Here is a 17,727-nt window from a genome sequence, read left to right as displayed (position 1 = left end):
TGGAGGGAGTATATGATATACATTGTGTTTTTATCTTGAGTGGAAAACACAATAATTATACCTAAAGGAGTAGCCATGCACACCTATGCTTTTGAGAAGAGCAAAAATAAAAGGTATTGGGCTACCTACCCAAGGCCCCCTCTCTCTTCTCTTTTTCGGCCCTATCAAAAGAAAGAGAGCAATTTTTCCTCTCCAATTATTCATTCATTTTTGTGATACAAAATACAATTTTCTAGTGTAAGAAAATGGATAATCTCTACAATATATGATTTTTCTAGAGAAATAAACTCACAAAAATTACTCCTCTCTTGACCGAAATATTCAAGAGTTAAATTACAATTTATATTGTGTCAATTTTATAGTAAAACTAATATTATTACTAGATCTAAATAATATTAGTTATTATGAGTATTCCTTGGGTATATGCTTTTGGGAGGGATTCTATACTTGAATCCTTGTTCTTCCATTTGGAGAGCTCAAGAACAAGTGAGTAGGAGAACTCACTTGTGCCCATAAGAACCGAAATTACAATGTAAGGGTGATTTCTTCTTTATTTTGCTACCTTGTTTGCATGCATAAGACCTTTATTTAATTTTATGACAAATTAATTTATAACATATATGAGTATGTTTATGTATATAGATCTACATTTCCTTCAGTCGGGATCGTCCCAGACGAGTGCTGGAAAGGAAACATGAGCATCTCCAAGCAGCCTATTGAGGCGCGAGCCTTAGGGCAATGCATGGGAGCCTGTCCAGAATTGAAAACTGGAAATCAGAAGGCCTGTTTAGGTGCGGGTCAGGTGATGACCTAAAGGGTTTCTCTTGGTTATTTCAAATGTTTATAAAATTGTTTGTAAAAGGGTGTCAAAAACTGCTTTGTTGAAAAGGTCGTTCAAACCCCTTTTGTGCTAATTTGGAGAACGAGACTTGAATAATTATCATTATGTTGACAATATTCGATGTCGGGTTTGGTTTTGCAAGCTTGAGATTAATAGTTTTATAAGAAAAGATGCAAAAATATTTGATATGAAGTAAATATGTTAAGTTCATTACTTTGTAAATAAAGTGTAAAAGGATGATTGATATAAACTAATTATATTAAGTTCATTGCTTTATAATTAGTCAAAGTTCATCATCGTACTCGGATTAAACCGACATGGTATGTAGAACCAAGGATGATTATGCATATATGACTAATATGGTTGTTTTGAAAAAGTAAACAAATGAATAAAAGGCTTTAAAATGTAATTAACCAAATATTATCACCGAAACACGAAATAAACCGTCATGGTATAAGGAACCAAGGGTGAATATAATTTATGGTTAAAAATATTTTACATAAAAATGATTTGAAACGGTAAACACTGATTGTGAAATGAAAATGGGAAAGAATGAACTCAAACACGTTTGAGTTCTGACCATGGCAGCCAGAATAGGCGCGAGCCACCTAGTTGTGACCAGGGGCTTCTACTTCAGGTCAAAACTCGGTATTGGCTTATTCAATCCGTATTTTGGACCATGTTATGCATGTTTTAGCATGTTAAGGTCATAAAAACAGATAAAGAACATGAAAAAAGAGGATTAATTACACCCTCATACTTACATACTAGGTTGCTTGACGAGAAATCGACGAAAGTCTAAAAAATTGTTGAGTCGGAAAACTCGATTTAAAACCGTTTTTATAAAGTAAGGAGTGTAGCTTTGTTTAGTGATGTTGTAGTTGGTCGAAGTGGTTGGTCAAGTGATTTCATGCACAATGACGGTACCAAATAATGTGTAGGGCTCGTATTTTCGATCGGTAGGTCAAAAATACGTGTCGTTTGTTAACTCGCGAAGTCGAGGTTTAGAATTTTAATGGAGAAAAGAGGAGGCAGACGCCCGCTTACCTTCAAATGGGGGCATTTGAGGGGTATTTATATAGGATTGTGTGGTTGTGTGCGTTTTGAGCAAGATGGCTGTATAGGCTACTCGAAGAGGCGTAAGCATATCCGCGGGTGTTCGAGCTGTCTTGTCACTATCACGCATTTGGATTTATGGTTTGTTTTATCCAGGTTTTGGATATCATGATTGTTGTACTTGACCATCAAGTATACCGTGTATACCTAGCATGTAAGGTTTGTGATGCTTGTTATTGTGTTTGACTCGGTTTGACCCGTTGTTGGAGTCGGGATTTGAATTTCGAGTCGGTTTTTGGTACGGTGTCAGTTTTGACTCTAGTTAGTGTCATTGCCACCCCGTCGTTGTGCATAAAAAACTAGGTACTTTTTAAATGTTTTGAAAATGTTTTGTTTTCGAATACGTTTTGAGTTTCCGACGCGTAATTTATACAAATTGTCGATCAAGCGTAGCGATTCCTAAGCAAGTTGTAGTTCAATAATCATCGGGTGTTTGTTGGGATTCAAGAGATACTGGGTAGCTACAATTGTGTTTCCTTTTTTCCCCTTGTTGTACTGTTTTGTTTTTTCTTTCTTTCTTTTTTTTTGCCATTGTATGATATATTAGTTTTAATATATAGCTCTACCCTTAATTACAAGCAAATGCTTATTAACATAGATTTTAAATACCTTGCAAACAGACAAATGAATGAAACAATAATAATGATTTAGGTTAATATTAATTACAATAACATATAAATATTCAATTAAAAATTAAACAATCAAAATAAACATTTTTACACTTTAGTAATGAGTTTATAATATAATGACAACGGTTCTCATAAGAACCGTGTTAGAATATGCAATTGCTGAATAACATAGATTTTAAATAACCTTCTTTATTTCTTTCTTTCTTTCTTTCTTTCTTTCTTTCTTTCTTTCTTTCTTTCTTTCTTTCTCTCTATTATTACTTAAATTATGTCAAGTAGTAGTTCTTCTTCTTCCTCTATTTCACCAAGGACATGTAATCGCTCAGTTCTGGCGGCATTACGGACTTCTTGGACTTTGCAAAATCCGGGAAGAAAGTTTATTACTTGCAAATCCTATAATACCGAGACTAAAATGCGTGGATGCAATTACTTCAAGTGGGTTGATGAACCAATGACTGAGTGACAGAGGAAGGTTATAAACAGGTTAGTGAATGAGAAAAAGAGCATGGATATCGAGATTACTCAAGTGAGATGTATACTACATAAACTTGAAGAAGCGAAGCGGGAAAATGATAGTGAAATATTGAAGGCAAAAGAAGAATGCAATAAGTTAACCATGGATATCGTAGAACTAAAAAATAATGAGGCATGACTTAACTTAATTGTCAAATTTCTTCTTGTAATTGTTATTTACCTAGTTTATTATGTATGGTGGTAGTTTGTACTCTTTATGTGACTTGTAATCCTTTAAATTAATGGAAGTAAGCAAGATTTTCTGAGAAACATATTGTAATTAGCTGGCATATACCAAATAATGTTTTATTTGTTGGCTATAAAATCAAACAAAATGAAATATAAAATACAGGTAAAACCATTGTTAAGGACGTATATAGTTAAAACGGTTGAGGTCGTTGTTATATATATAAACATGATGCTTTATTTCTTGGCGGTAAAATCAAACAAAATGAAAAGCTTTAAGACAATGGTTATTTCTAACCCGTTGTATATAATACTAATCAATTGCAGTTTGAAACAAAACCGTTCTCTATATGGAAACAAAATACAACGGTTTTTCTTATACAATGTTTATTACTTTTCATTAAACAAGGTCTTGCAAGTGTTGTATTATTCACACATATATACTCTGAGCTTCCCCTCCTCCACATAATATCCTCAACCTCTGAGCTTCCTCTCAACCATCAGCCTACCCAATCGCCGTCGAAGTCATCATCGTCATCGCCATTGCCGCCGCCAGATCAACCCGGATTCTCCTCTTTAAAGAAGTAATAAACCCTCATCTCTAGAGATTTTTTTTTATTACAAGTATGCATTGTTATTATTTTTTTATTAATTTATGCTTTAGATATGGTCGAAAGGCAGAAAATAAACAATGGAAATGCGCCAGGCGACGACTCAGGTGATGAGAATAATTTCTAACACACTGCGGGTTGAATGCACCACAGGGTTTCCCTAGAAGCAATAAATTCAAATATATCTAATCTTTTACAATGGGATAAAGATACATGGCTGCCATATGGTGAGAATGCCGGGTATTTTGCAAGTGAATTGGTTGTTGATGTGAGCGACTCGTTGTTGACTTAATCAAACACATTTATATTCTCAAGAAACAACTAGTAAGTGGTTAAGTCGAGGTCGATCCACGGGACTGTGTGTTTTGGGTTCTTAGCCTATCTATCTCAATTTATGCAAGTGTCACAATTTGGTTTGAGTTGTAAAATACACTACTATAATGGAAATGTAAACAAATGGATAACAAGGCAAGTAAATAGGGATGTAAAGAATCGATTAAAAGCACTAGGGTGTCATGGGTTCATAGGTAAATCATGGTAAAATCGTATAAATGAGTCATATAGATGCAAACAATTATTATTGTGTTGGAATCGAGTTAGCTTATGTCTTACAATTCCTAGGGAGACTTAGTTCTCAGAGCGAGTTGATCATAACTTTACAGCACCTACATCGACTTGGTTCTCCTTATTTAACTATATGCATGGTCTAACAAGCCTTGAGTTAATTTATGTCTTACAAGTCTTGTTGAAAAGATAAGAGAATCACGCTAGGTTGTCAATAATCAAGCATTTCATCAAACATAACACGTGCATAAGGTAAAAGTACAATAAGCAAGCATTCATGTGAACTTATTAAGCATAGATCTATCCCATGAATACTCCCACTAGTACAGAAATGACTTTTGGCTACGGTTAAAAAGCCCTTTTGGCCACGGTTCCACAACCGTGGTAAATCGGGGCGTTGCCTTAGATCAACAACCAACGGCTACGGTCATTAGCTGTAGCCAAATGTAAGTTTTGGCTACGGTCACTCATTTTAACCGTAGCCTTATGCTAATCTAAGGCTACGGTTATATATGTTAACCGTAGCCTTATGTTAATCTAAGACCACGGTTGTATCTTTTAACCGTAGCCATATGTTAATATAAGACAACGGTTGTATTTTTTAACCGTAGCCCTAAATCATATTAATTTTTTTTTAAAAAAAAAACGCTGGCTATACGATTGTACAGCCTATTATAGATGATCAGTCATATTACCATATGGTAAACCTGGCCTCCTGCAACTCAAAATCAATCCAATAACCTAGACAATATTCATAAAGATGCATACATTATCCGCTACAAATTCCAAAAATACATTATCCGCGACAATTCCAAAAATAACCGTAAAAGAGTAATTCTTGTGCCATTATCCGCTACAAATTAAAACTAAACCAATAACGTTTTTTGTGTCAATACATAATTACTAAAGAAGATTGTCCATAAAATAAGTAGCCCACAAGTCTCGAACCTCGTTGATCTCTTCAATCGTATATGAAGTTTTTGATCCAAACCACTATCAATAAATCAAAGTACGTACTTATTAGAACCAGAAAACAAAAGTTCAATATTTAATCCTACATTTTGACTAGTAGCTTAGCTAGATAGAATGAAAAATACCTTCTTATGATCTTTAATGTTCTGGTAGCGTCTCACTATATCTAACATGTACCGCATCACATAATAGCCACACTCTGTGCTTCTAGTTTGTTGAGTTTGTTGATGACACTGTACCGAAAAAATTTATTTAAAAAAGATTAAACAAAACCAAAATCACCATAAGCAAACAAACTACCAACAACAACAACGTATTTAACTAGAATCAGCGCAAAAACAAACTAATTATAATATAAGAAATAAGAAAAGTAGCAACAATAATGCTAAGACAAATAATATTTATAATTGATATGGACTTACAACAAGGTTACTCCATTTCATTGATAAGCCTGACTTCAATGTGGAACCTGCCTTAGCCCTAAAAGATCGAAATGCACTGCGCCTCGAAAGAACCAAAACAAAAGTATTAAGGGGCGTTTGGTTCGGGAAAGGGAAAGAGAATGAAATCAAGAAAGGGTAAGAAGGGAAAAAGAAAGGTAAGAAAATGGATCCCCTTAGATTTACATTCATGTTTGTTTTGATAAGGAAAGGAATGGGTAAAAATAACCCACCCAAAAAAAAAAACACCATCAATATTAATCACCATGAATCAATAGATTTACATTCATGTTCGTGTCGTCTGCGAGTAGACTGGGCTACCGATACACAGCTATAAACAAAGGATTATCTGAACTTCGGAGTCATCTCTAAATAAAAGCATAGATTTGCCCCAATCTTTTATATTTTTTTAAGACAAACCCAAATCTGAATCTCTGGCAGAAACCATACATACCCAAAAATTGTTTTAATCAAAGCTTAACTTCCAATCTCTGGCAGAAACCATACAACTTGTCAGCCAAAAGATATTTATCACTCTTGACTGGGGTCGCACAGCATGTTCACAAAAGATAAAATCAGTGAACAATATGACACATTTTAGCAAAAAAAAATATAATATGCAAACACTTACATCTGTATCAAGTGCTTAAAGGAGACATCTCGCTTTGATGTTGCCTTTGGATCACAGAAATAGGCCTCATGAATTAACGGACAAATAACAGCTAGAAACCAGTGATCTCTGTCCAATAAAGGTAAAAAAAACAGAAATTCCACAAAGTTAGTCCTTACTCCTAACAGTTAAGGCGAAGAGAGATTAAAAATGGTAGCAAGGATAAAGTTCAATTGCATAGGGTAGTTCAATGAGCATCTTATAGTCCTCTTGGCGTTGAAACAGCATAATGGAATTAAAAACCTATGAAAAGCACATAACATAGCTGGCCATATTAATTCTAGACAAAATGGCAAAACCGCTGCTTTTGAAACAGATGCGCAACTCAGTTGTGGTCAAAACAAGACATATTCATATACCCTTTCAAACTTGCTAAAAATCTCAAAATGTATTAACCTGTGAATCATTCTTTTTACACCAAGTATATAATAAATCCATCTAAATTAAAGATTCTAAACAAGAAATAATCTTAATTAACATCAATTGTCAGACAATTCAAGCATCTCCAAGTTGATACCATGTTGAGCATATCTACTTTTGAATAAGTACTTGGAATATTTGGTCCGTCTTATAATGGTTGTTAACCTCTATAATTTCCAGGTCTTGTTAAGCATCTATTCATTGATTCCCCAAAAATGATGTCTTTGAAAGTGGGTGCTTTGAATATTTAAAGGAAACAACAAAATCTTCATGAAATAGAGAAAGACGAATCAACAAGAGGAAGTTTTACCAGATTCAGCAACACAATTGGTGCCCAATAATCAATTGCTAAAAACAAAATAGACAAAAAAGATAAGACTTACCCTTGACAAAATGGAGCAAATATGATACGAACACCACGCATCTTAAGCAAGCTGCACTCCACGTAATTCATTACTTCATCGTTAACTTCTTTATCAGTTCCCATCTGAGACATGATTGTCGGGCACAAAAATCCAACACTGGACAGGCCTTCATGATTCTGCTCCTCACAAAACTTTTGTAAAAACCTTTGTACACATGAAAATAGCACCTTAAATACCAGGCTAAAAAAAATATATTATTATGTAAAATAAATTCATATTTATCTTACAGCATCCACACTTGAATAGATAACACATTTAAAAAGTCCATTCGAAAAAGTTGCATGATATCTTCTTCGGTGACAGACAAAGATTTATTCTCCTTCAAATGAAAAATCTTCGACGAGAGTACAACTTTAAACACCTTTGCCTCAAGCCTCATTAGGGCTAGGTAATCATGTAACTTTTGACATTCTATACTCATACTTGATATATACTCATCAAAGTTGGGCTTGATTGGTGATTTGATGCCAGAACTTTTCGACGCTTGTTTTCCCTTACTAGCGACTGATAGATTACCACCAGTAGAAGACTCCTATTTTAAAAATGTCATTATTAATAAAACCAAATAATAAAAAATGCCTGAAGTGAACTTAATTAAAGTTATATATGTATATATATTATTTGTACCTCCCCAACAATGATTTGTTCCTTTGACCACTGAACAAAACTTCCTATTGCGTCACCAACACGTTCATGATATATTGTAGGAAAAGGAAGTGGGGCAGTACCTTCCAAAATTTTATCAACGGAAACCCTTGCATTACCAGTTAATAGCGGTGTACCATGAATGACCGGAATGCTATCTTCTGATGGTGGGTAAACTGTACCTATGGCAACGTTGAAAGTCTCTCCATCATGCATACAAGTTAGGCGACACTTAGTTGGCTCCTACAATATCGGAAGATTTATGTATTAATACAGATAATACAATATATACGACTAAGGGTACTAGTATGCTTTGATGGGAAGAACAACCCAACTCCATGTCGTCCTCAAATTGCAGCAGCATAAAAAAAAAAAAAAAAATTCTAACCCAAGTTAAACTTCAAGGTCAGTAGTTATATGGAGTAGTACTTTGACTGCTCAATATTATTCAATTACATGACTAACTCAGAGAGCTCAAGTTGCGCATTTTCCATTCATCGAGGGAAGACTGTTACTTTTATAATTGTATGCAAGGTTTAAAGGCAAAGTTTAATTCTATATATGTAACTATGTAAGTAGACTTTTCTATCACAAAATATTCTAGTCACACACCTTAATTTCAGTAGGATTTGGTTGTCTTTCTTTGCTCATCTCTATGCTTTTCTCCGGGTTCGCCGATTGACAACTACCTTGGAGTTCATCCATATTTTCAGGTACTTTTAAGCCCATTAGCTTCAACATACCCACAGCCTCTTGTCGAGCCTCCTGTCGAATTAGAGAGCTTAAGGACTTTATAGTATCATTTCGTACTCTTTCAGTTATTTCGGCTACTTGTTGATCAGAAATCCCCACATCCCTATGAGAAGTTCCATGTGATGTACCAAACATATCCTTGATAGTAACTCCGCCTGGGAAACCTCTCACTCGACCAGAATGTTCCTTCTTTTTTAGACTACGTGACAAGACATCATCATACCTATGAGGAACAAATTCTCCTGACTTTACCTTCTTTCGCCATTCAACCAAGATTATTATTAAAAAAAATAACATAAGGGATTATAAATAAAAAAATCAAGGCAAAGGAAGAAGTTGTTAGTGAAGGTTAAATCATTTCTGATGACAATAATGTGCTCATAAACTGGTTAAGAAAGGTCAGTTCAACACAGTTAAGTATCAAGTATATACCATTTCTTCTTGAACTTTTTGAATCTTCTCATTTGGAACTTCCCCATCAGTTGACTTAGTCCTTCCCTTTATCCAATACCAACTACGATCAATAACTTCATCAGAATTTGAAGATGAAGCTATCCACTCAGGAATCCTTTGATTGTATCCTCGTCTACCCATTACATGAGGATGCTCATTATGCTTTATACTTTCGGCGGCTTTTTTACTCTTCTCCTACATTAAAAGAAAATAAAGTAGAAATATGTTTAAAATAAGAATTACGGAATTATTTCAGATGATAATATGATTACCTGAAAAAGAAATTACATAAGTATGACAATTATCACCTTAAATTCATCTGACTCTCGGTAAGCTTTAAATTTCTCCCAATCAGCAGGCTCAATGAAACTATAACAATCAGCAGGGGAGTCATATTTTGGATGTTTATTTCGAATGTACTTTCTAGTCAATTTACCCTTGAAATCTCTCCACTTTTCTCCACAATTGATTAGTACGTCCTTCTTGTGTGTCTCATTGACTAAATATTTTGCCTGCGATAAAGAAATTGTAAGATGACCTGATAAGTTATGACCAAACCATTACTTGCATCAGAATTTAAACACAACTGCCCTTTTAGACTCACACTATAACAATCAGTTTAACGTAAAAAATGTATTTTGCCAACAGTAATGACAACTACTCAACAACATTACTTGTTACCAGCATTTGGACAGATAATTCACATAAAGGTCAGTTAGGGTCAAGTTCGTTTTCATCGAATCAACAGGACACATCGTTTTAATGTACTTCAATTCATTCATTGAAACTTATTGAGTAGGTCTGATTATTCTGATTCTGGTGCTGACACCATGACAACAAAAATAATAATAGCTAATATAAGACATGAACATAATACGTACCGAAATATCTTTCCAGAGCAAATCTTTAAGACTATCTTCTACATCTTTATCCCAGTCATCAAAGTTAATGTTCACTTGACATCGAACCTTCTTACCACAGTAGCTTGCAAATTTAGTTGCGTAAATCCCTGTTGGAAAACCAGCTTTATCCCACTGTAGAAGAAACGGACCTTTATCCTCCTCCTTCTTTAAAGTAGTTGGTCCTCGAGTTCGATTCTTTGTCTGAGTTTGCTTCTTTGTCTTATCTCCACCTGAATTTTCATTTGTCTTATCTCCACCTGAAGCATCATGATCCTCCATCGTACAAAACCTATACAGTAAAACATAGTCATGCAATATAACAATATTTGGAGTATGAGGAACGCAGCTTGTTGTGCTTCATGGAAGCACAGAGTGACAAGATGAAGACAAGAAGACCTGAAGACCTGATGTGGTTGTGGAAAGAATCAAGCTGCAAGTTAATCAAAGGATAATGGGGGTGTGGGATGTTCATCTAGATGTGTTAACAATGCTTGGTTTAATGAAATTAATAATCATTTACCAAAAAGAAATAAACAATATAAAGTAGTAAAACCGGAAAATATTATAGTAAATATGTTATTGTATTAAACAGCATATCACTATCAATCATTTTAGCTTTAATAACGATAATATTAATTTCCTGTTTCATCTCTATCTTCCCAGATACCCTCATTATGATCTACTCGTACATAATTAGTTTCCAAGTTATCTTCAACCGGCATTGAAGGCAAACCCTCCGAAAATGGGGGAATATCATCAAAATCATCATATTCTTCCTCGTCCACTACATCATCCACTCCAAGAATACGTCTCTTGCCTTGAAGTACAACACACCACTTATCATTCAAAGGATCCGAAATATAGAACACTTGTTTTGCCTGCGAAGCCATAATAAGAGGCTCATTCTTGTAACCTTGCGTACTAAAATCAACCAGTGTGAAACCATACTCGTCTACACGAACACCTTTCTTATTTTCTGCCCATTTGCATTTAAACAATGGAATCATGAATGTTGTGTACTGAAGTTCCCATATGTCCTCAATAATCCCATAATATGACATTTGATTACAAGTAGGTGTACCACTGCTAAATTCAGTAGAAGAAGCTACTAAAGTAACTCCACTATTCTGCATTGTACTCTTGTTATCTTGACGCTTGGTATAAAAACAATACCCATTAATATCATAACCTTCATATGATTTTAATTCAGTATTGGGGCCATAAGCTAACCATTTAACAGTTTCACCAACTTCATTTGGTGTGCACGATAACTCAGCAAGTACTTTAACCCTAAACCATTTCACAAAAGACCTGTTGTGTTCTTCAACCAACCACTTGTCATTTTTTTTAGGGTATTTTGCCTTCAGTATTCTCATGTGCTCCTCTATGTAAGGATGAGCTTCTGTCAGATGTTGTAAGACAAGAAAGTGAGCATCATTAAGCTCTTGAGGATTAAGTGATACCCATTTTGCTCCGATAGTACCTTTACCCTCAAGCCTCCCTTCATGTCGAGACTTTGGTAGCCCACGCTGCACACCAGCGAGATAGTCGGTGCAAAATCTTATAACCTCTGCCGCTATGTATCCTTCTACAATACTAGCATCTGGCCTATATCTATTGGTAGTGTACCCTTTCAAAACTCTCATATATCGCTCAAACGCATACATATCTCTTAAATGTACGGGGCCCAAAAGTTTAGCCTCTCTAACCAAATGAACAACCAAATGCACCGAAATATCAAAGAAAGAAGGGGGAAAATACATCTCGAATTGACACAAGGTTTCTACAATATCAGCTTGCAGCTTGTCTAGTGTGTCGGGATTAATCACCTTGCTATATATTGCATTAAAGAAAAAGCACAGCCTGGTAATAGCAACTCTCACAGGTTTTGGTAAAACGGATCGAATCGACACAGGTAAAAATTGTTGCATTAGCACATGATTATCATGAGACTTTAGTCCAATCTGTCGCAAATCTTTCATGGAAACAAGATTTTTCATGTTTGAACAATATCTATGTGGTACCTTAATGCCACGAAGACACTCACATATAATAGATTTCTCCTCCTTAGACAATGTGTAGCAAGCGGGAGGAAGATATACACGTTTCCCTTTCTCTTGAGGTGCTAGCTCATTCCTTGTTCCCATTTCTTCGATGTCCTTCCTCGCCTTATAGCCGTCTTTAGTCTTTCCAGGAATGTTGAGAAGAGTCCCAATAAGACTTTCGGCAACATTCTTTTCTACATGCATGATGTCTATACAATGTCTCACTGACATGTGTTGCCAATATGGAAGATTCCAGAATATAGACTTCTTCTTATATTTAGCATTCTTTTCAAATTTATTAGGCTTTCCAAAACAACATTAATATCTTTGACTTGTTCATATACTTCATCTCCCTCTAGTGGAATAGGTGCCATTCCACTCTCCTTCTCTCCATTGAATGCCTTCTTCATCCTACGATAAGGGTGGTATCGAGACAAAAATCTTCGATGACCAGTATAAACATTCTTGCGACTATAGGTGAGACGAGGAGCTACGGTACCATCATCACATATTGGACATGCCTTTTTCCCTTTCACCGAGTAACCAGATAAATTACCATATGCAGGAAAATCATTTATGGTACATAATAACATAGCACGCAGAGTGAAATCTTCTTTGGCAACTGCATCATACACCTTTACTCCTTCATTCCACAGTAATTTTAAATCATCAATGAGGAGCTCTAGATATACATCTATATCATTACCCGGTTGCTTTGGTCCTTGGATAAGAAGTGACAACATCAAGTATTTGCGCTTCATACACAAATAAGGGGGCAAGTTATAAACACAAAGAAGGACAGGCCATGTGCTATGTTGACTACTTAAAGTAGAGAACGGGTTCATCCCATCAGTGCAAAGGCCAAGTCGTAAATTTCTAACTTCATAACCAAATTCTGGAAACATTCTATCAATAGTTCTCCATTGAGGGGCATCTGCTGGATGTCTAAGTTTACCATCCTTTTTTCTCATGTCTGCATGCCACCTTAAGTTCCTCGCATCAATCAGATTGGCAAATAATCGTTTAAATCTTGGTATTATGGATAAATACCAAACCACTTTTGCAGCAGAGCCTTTCTTTTGTGGAGAATCATCGTCCTTATCTTTTAATCGATATCTTGATGTACCACATTTAGGACACTCGTGCAAATCCTTATATTCTTTGCGGTACAAAATGCAGTCTTTTGGACATGCATGAATTTTTTCATAGTCACAGCCTATTGGGCACATAATTTTCTTAGCCTCATAAGTGGATTTCGAAAGAACATGATCTTCCGGAAGCATGTCATTTAAGAGTTCTAATAATGATGTAAAACTCTTATCACTCCACTTATTTTCCACTTTTAAAGACATTAAGTTCATAACTGCAGACAATCGCGTAAATTTGTTACAATTAGGATACAAAGGTTTCTCCGCATCACTGAGCAAACTCTCCAAAACTTTTTGGTCATCCTCAAAATTAACTTGCACATCCACAATCAAGTCATTTACCCGATCCCTTTGAATATCTTCATCATCAATAACATATGTTGCTCTCTCTTCTCCACCCACTTCAGTTTCAGTGGAAACAATCGACTCTCCATGAAATATCCAACGTGTGTAGTCTTTCATAAATCCACGTAAAACTAAGTGCTCAACACATATATCAGGAGTTAAAACTTTCTTTAAATTTTCACAATCAATACAAGGGCATAATATGCGTGTCTCTCCTTTTTTAATTGCATTCTCAGCAGCACATTTCACAAATATCTCCTTCGCTAAAATCCTAAACTCGAGAGTAGAGCGTTTCATATTATACATCCAACTTCGGTCCATCTCTAAAAACAACAAAGAACAACACATTTAATCAACAAATAACGCAGGGAGAAGAAATTTTATTACTACAACACTAAAAGATTCAAGTGAGCACATAAAGCTAATTTTCGGTGTTGATTGTTAATTTGATTCATGTTTAACAAGAACTAGATAATTGAGAAAATTGTCCAATTTCATTGCCCTTTGCTCACAATATTTTCATGCAAATAGAAGTTATGAACTTAAACAAAAAAATTGTGGTCCAGTGAAAAGTGAAAAGACAATCAGATAATCAAAAAATACACCTGATTAAACACAAGGGATTCTTGCCAAGTATACTAATTAAAAATAAAAGAAAACTTTAGCATATAATATTTAAAGTTGTTGCAAGTAAATTTATGGTTATGGTTGTGGTTTGTTTCTGCAAAATTTTAATTTAATGTTTGAGAGTTAGAGACCCAAAAGCAGAATGTCATTACAATCCATAAAAATTACTCCATAATAAGAAACAAAATCTTTAAAAATATCAGTATTGTTTAGTTACGGTTGTGAAATATTTTGTACGCAATCATTGTCTGATGAATTATTCTTGGCAGGGGAAGGAATTACTATAATTAATCTTAGATATTTGTTACGAAGTATATGAGTAAAGGGTAACACAAGGCTCTAAACTATCACATATTTTCAATTAAGGACCTCAATTATCTAAGTTTTCCATTAACTTTCTGAGTTAACACCAAGATAAGGACCTATACTATAGAAAAATTTTCAGTTAAGGAATTCAACTTTGAAATTATCCAGTTAAGGACCTCAACCTTAACACCGTTATATTTTCCGTTAGGATAAAGTTGATTCACGCTTTGCTCCTCTTATTGATAGCTAACCCCTTTGGTTGATCTCTCCTTGTTCTTGAAAAAATCATCATATATTTTTGCTCTCAACTCTCCTCCGTTTTCCTACTCGTATAAAACTTGCTAAAATTGGACAACTTTCATTATTTTTTATGCAAAAAAGTGTATGTGCAGCTGGTACTACCACAGGTTGCATCAAGTGGTGAGTGGACGACTCCGGAGGTGGGCGAGATTAAGATTAACACGGATGCCGCTCTCTTTGAAGATGGAATGATGGGGTTAGGGATAGTAGGGTCTAAGGAGGGATTGCAATGGCTCAGTAGTGGTGGTGGGATGCAGGCGGACATTTATGGCTGGTTCGGTGGTAGAGGCAGAGGCGAGGGCCGCCTGTTTTGGCTTTGTAGTAGCTATGCGGAATGGGATAGAGAAGGTGCATCTTGAGACGGATTCATTGCTGCTTGTTTATGAATTGCGAGGTCGGACGTCTAGAAGGTACTATTGGGGTCTAGTAGTTGATGATATTAATCATTTACTCTTTTCCTTTGTGAGTAGTCGTTGCTTTCATGTTAAGCGCGAGGGTAATACCGTCGCCCATCTTTGTGCTAGATTATGTACAAGGCGAGAACGTTGCGGAAATTGATATGTTATAAAATCCTCTCGTTTAACTCAAAAAAAATTGGACAACTTTCATCACATATAACTAACCATCAATTAATGAATACAACAGTTTCTGAAAAGAATTTGAGAGGTTTGGTAAAATAAAGGAAGACTTAAACCGGGATAGAAGGAATACATACGAGTATACGACTAATGAAGAGTCTCAGTGTGGAGCATGAGAATGATCGATATTGTAAGAATAAGTTACATCAGTAACAAATGAAGCAAGAGTAATAAAGTTGGATTAAAATATTTTCTTTCAAGCACTAAAATATAAATGAAGTGATTTCAAAGATTTGGGTAAGAAGAAGAAGATAAAACACGCATTTTAATTTATCAGAAAAGTAAAAGTTAACAGAAAAATTAATAGTGTTTGAGTAGAGATCCTTAACTGTAAAGTTCTATAGTTGAATAGTATAGGTCCTTGTCTTAGTGTTAACTCTTAACTTTCTCATTACTATCATCCAATTTCACTAAAATTCAAAAATATTGCCCCTTGTTTTAATTTATTTTGCAAGTCAGTGATCCCAATTCAAGTTCTCACTCTCCCCCATCTTGTATCAAAAATTCAAGCTAATCTATAAGGACTGTCAACATTCTTTTTTAATCAAAATGGTCTTCCAATTAAAGGCAAGAAACTAGTTGATGCAATCAAAATGATGTTCATGGAAAAAGGAATAAAAATATACGGATTACAGAGGTAGGAAAATGGACATAGCACAATATACAGTTGATGCAAAGGGAAGAAAGATATATTTTTTTGACAGCGAAATTTGTAGTCCCAAAATATGTGAGGGGAATTTCTAACGTGCGGAATTTTGGTGTGGATTTGATAAATGTATGATTCGTAGTATAATATACTTCGGAGTTAAAGGTAAGATAAGGATACAAACTATTCATTTGTTTACAGTTAAGGCACTATACTATGGAATTTTCCAGTTAAAGAACAAATCCTAATCTGTTAAGTCTCCGTGTTAAGTTTTATTGAAATCATACTTTCTATATCTTTCTTCCCTTTGCATCAACTGATATCACACATGAACACTCGGACTTCAAATGACCATATAACAACCAATACATCCGCCCTAATCATTTGCTTAACATTTAAAATCTCTCCAAGGGTAAATTTAATTCAACTAAATGTACCAAATGACCGGGATGGAGCGAGTAATATTCTAAAGTCCAACCATACGAGTGAGTTGTATAACTATAACACCAAATTACTCAGTCGAATCAAAATATTTGATCAAACAACATAAATCATGAGCCCAAGCATCAATCTAAACTACCAAGTATCACAAATCATCAAAAAAAATTAATACCCAACAATCTAAACCTAAGTTAGAACACCTCATCGATTCATACCCAATTTCCAAAACCATTAAAAAAACATAAAAAATGCATCCTTTATCATCAGATACAATAACCAATCAATACCCACAACACAAAACATCAACTTTTGTACAAAAAAATCAGAAAATCTAAATAAAAAAGTGTAATAAAAAGAGAGAGGGACGAACGAGAATTAGCCATGGAGATTTCATTAGTTTCATCTGCAGGATGTCTAATTTTATGGAAGTAAGCTTACCCTAAATTAAATAATACACACCGAAATATAGTGACAATACAAGAACTAGATTCAATAATAAACTAGAATTACTAAGCCCTAAATCCAAAAGAATAACACTAAAGATCAATTGCTTATACCAGATTAATTGCCCAGAATAAATCGGTTGCATATCCCCCTAAATAAGCTTACTCTAAAATCAAATTAAGCAAAAAATTAAATAAATAATCAAGAAGTACAGAAAAAATACCAGATTAATTGCCTAGAAGTCGTGGTGCAGGTGGTGGCGTCGTGACCGTGGCTGCGTAAGCGTCGTCGCTGGTGATGAGGCGGTGGTGTCGAGATGTTGTGATAGAGAGTAATTTTTTTTATGAGGAAACTGTGATGAGGAAATTGTATGTCTAGAATGTGTGTTTATTTGTTGAGTATTTTTTTTAAGATATATAATATATTTAATTGTGAGTTTGAAGTAAGAGTAAATAGGTGTTTAGATAAAGTGGCGCCAAAATATTATATGCCTGTGCGCCAAAATTCATTGTGATAAATGGCTATGGTTGATAAAAGAGCCGTTGCCTTAATTGTGTACCAAAATACATTTGGCTACGGTTTTTGAATGAACCGAAGCTTTTTATGTTTTTTTATATATTTAGCCACGGTTAGTTGTTAACAACTGT

At 34.9% G+C, this 17,727-nt stretch overlaps 1 protein-coding gene and 1 long non-coding RNA gene across 2 annotated transcripts; both read right to left on the bottom strand.

Moving 5' to 3' along the window:
• Positions 1-5,188: 5,188 nt before the first annotated feature.
• Positions 5,189-5,642, bottom strand: LOC141633538 (uncharacterized). The gene is made up of 2 exons (XR_012538341.1): positions 5,558-5,642; positions 5,189-5,453 (listed from the first exon to the last, which is right to left on the bottom strand). It is a non-coding gene; the product is annotated as an uncharacterized LOC141633538 (long non-coding RNA).
• A 3,548-nt stretch (positions 5,643-9,190) lies between these two features.
• Positions 9,191-17,444, bottom strand: LOC141627242 (uncharacterized). Its single transcript, XM_074440612.1, has 4 exons — positions 17,304-17,444; positions 10,120-10,429; positions 9,547-9,750; positions 9,191-9,433 (listed from the first exon to the last, which is right to left on the bottom strand). The coding sequence occupies exons 2-4, from the start codon at positions 10,417-10,419 to the stop codon at positions 9,206-9,208; spliced, it is 732 nt and encodes a 243-aa protein (XP_074296713.1). The 5' UTR covers positions 10,420-10,429; positions 17,304-17,444; the 3' UTR covers positions 9,191-9,205.
• Positions 17,445-17,727: the final 283 nt, after the last annotated feature.

This window comes from Silene latifolia, chromosome Y (assembly GCF_048544455.1).
Source record: "Silene latifolia isolate original U9 population chromosome Y, ASM4854445v1, whole genome shotgun sequence".
NCBI lineage: Eukaryota > Viridiplantae > Streptophyta > Magnoliopsida > Caryophyllales > Caryophyllaceae > Silene > Silene latifolia.
The sequence above is the reverse complement of the archived record's forward strand: the minus strand, read 5'-3'. Positions and strand labels throughout refer to the sequence as shown.

Coding starts and splice junctions, on each gene's coding strand:
- LOC141627242 (XM_074440612.1), bottom strand. CDS start 10,419: ATGGAGGATCATGATGCTTCAGGTGGAGATAAGACAAATGAAAATTCA. Junction 9,751..10,119: donor TGCTCTGGAAAGATATTTCG/GTACGTATTATG, acceptor TCTTTATCGCAG/GCAAAATATTTAGTCAATGA. Junction 9,434..9,546: donor GAGAGTCAGATGAATTTAAG/GTGATAATTGTC, acceptor CTTTTAATGTAG/GAGAAGAGTAAAAAAGCCGC.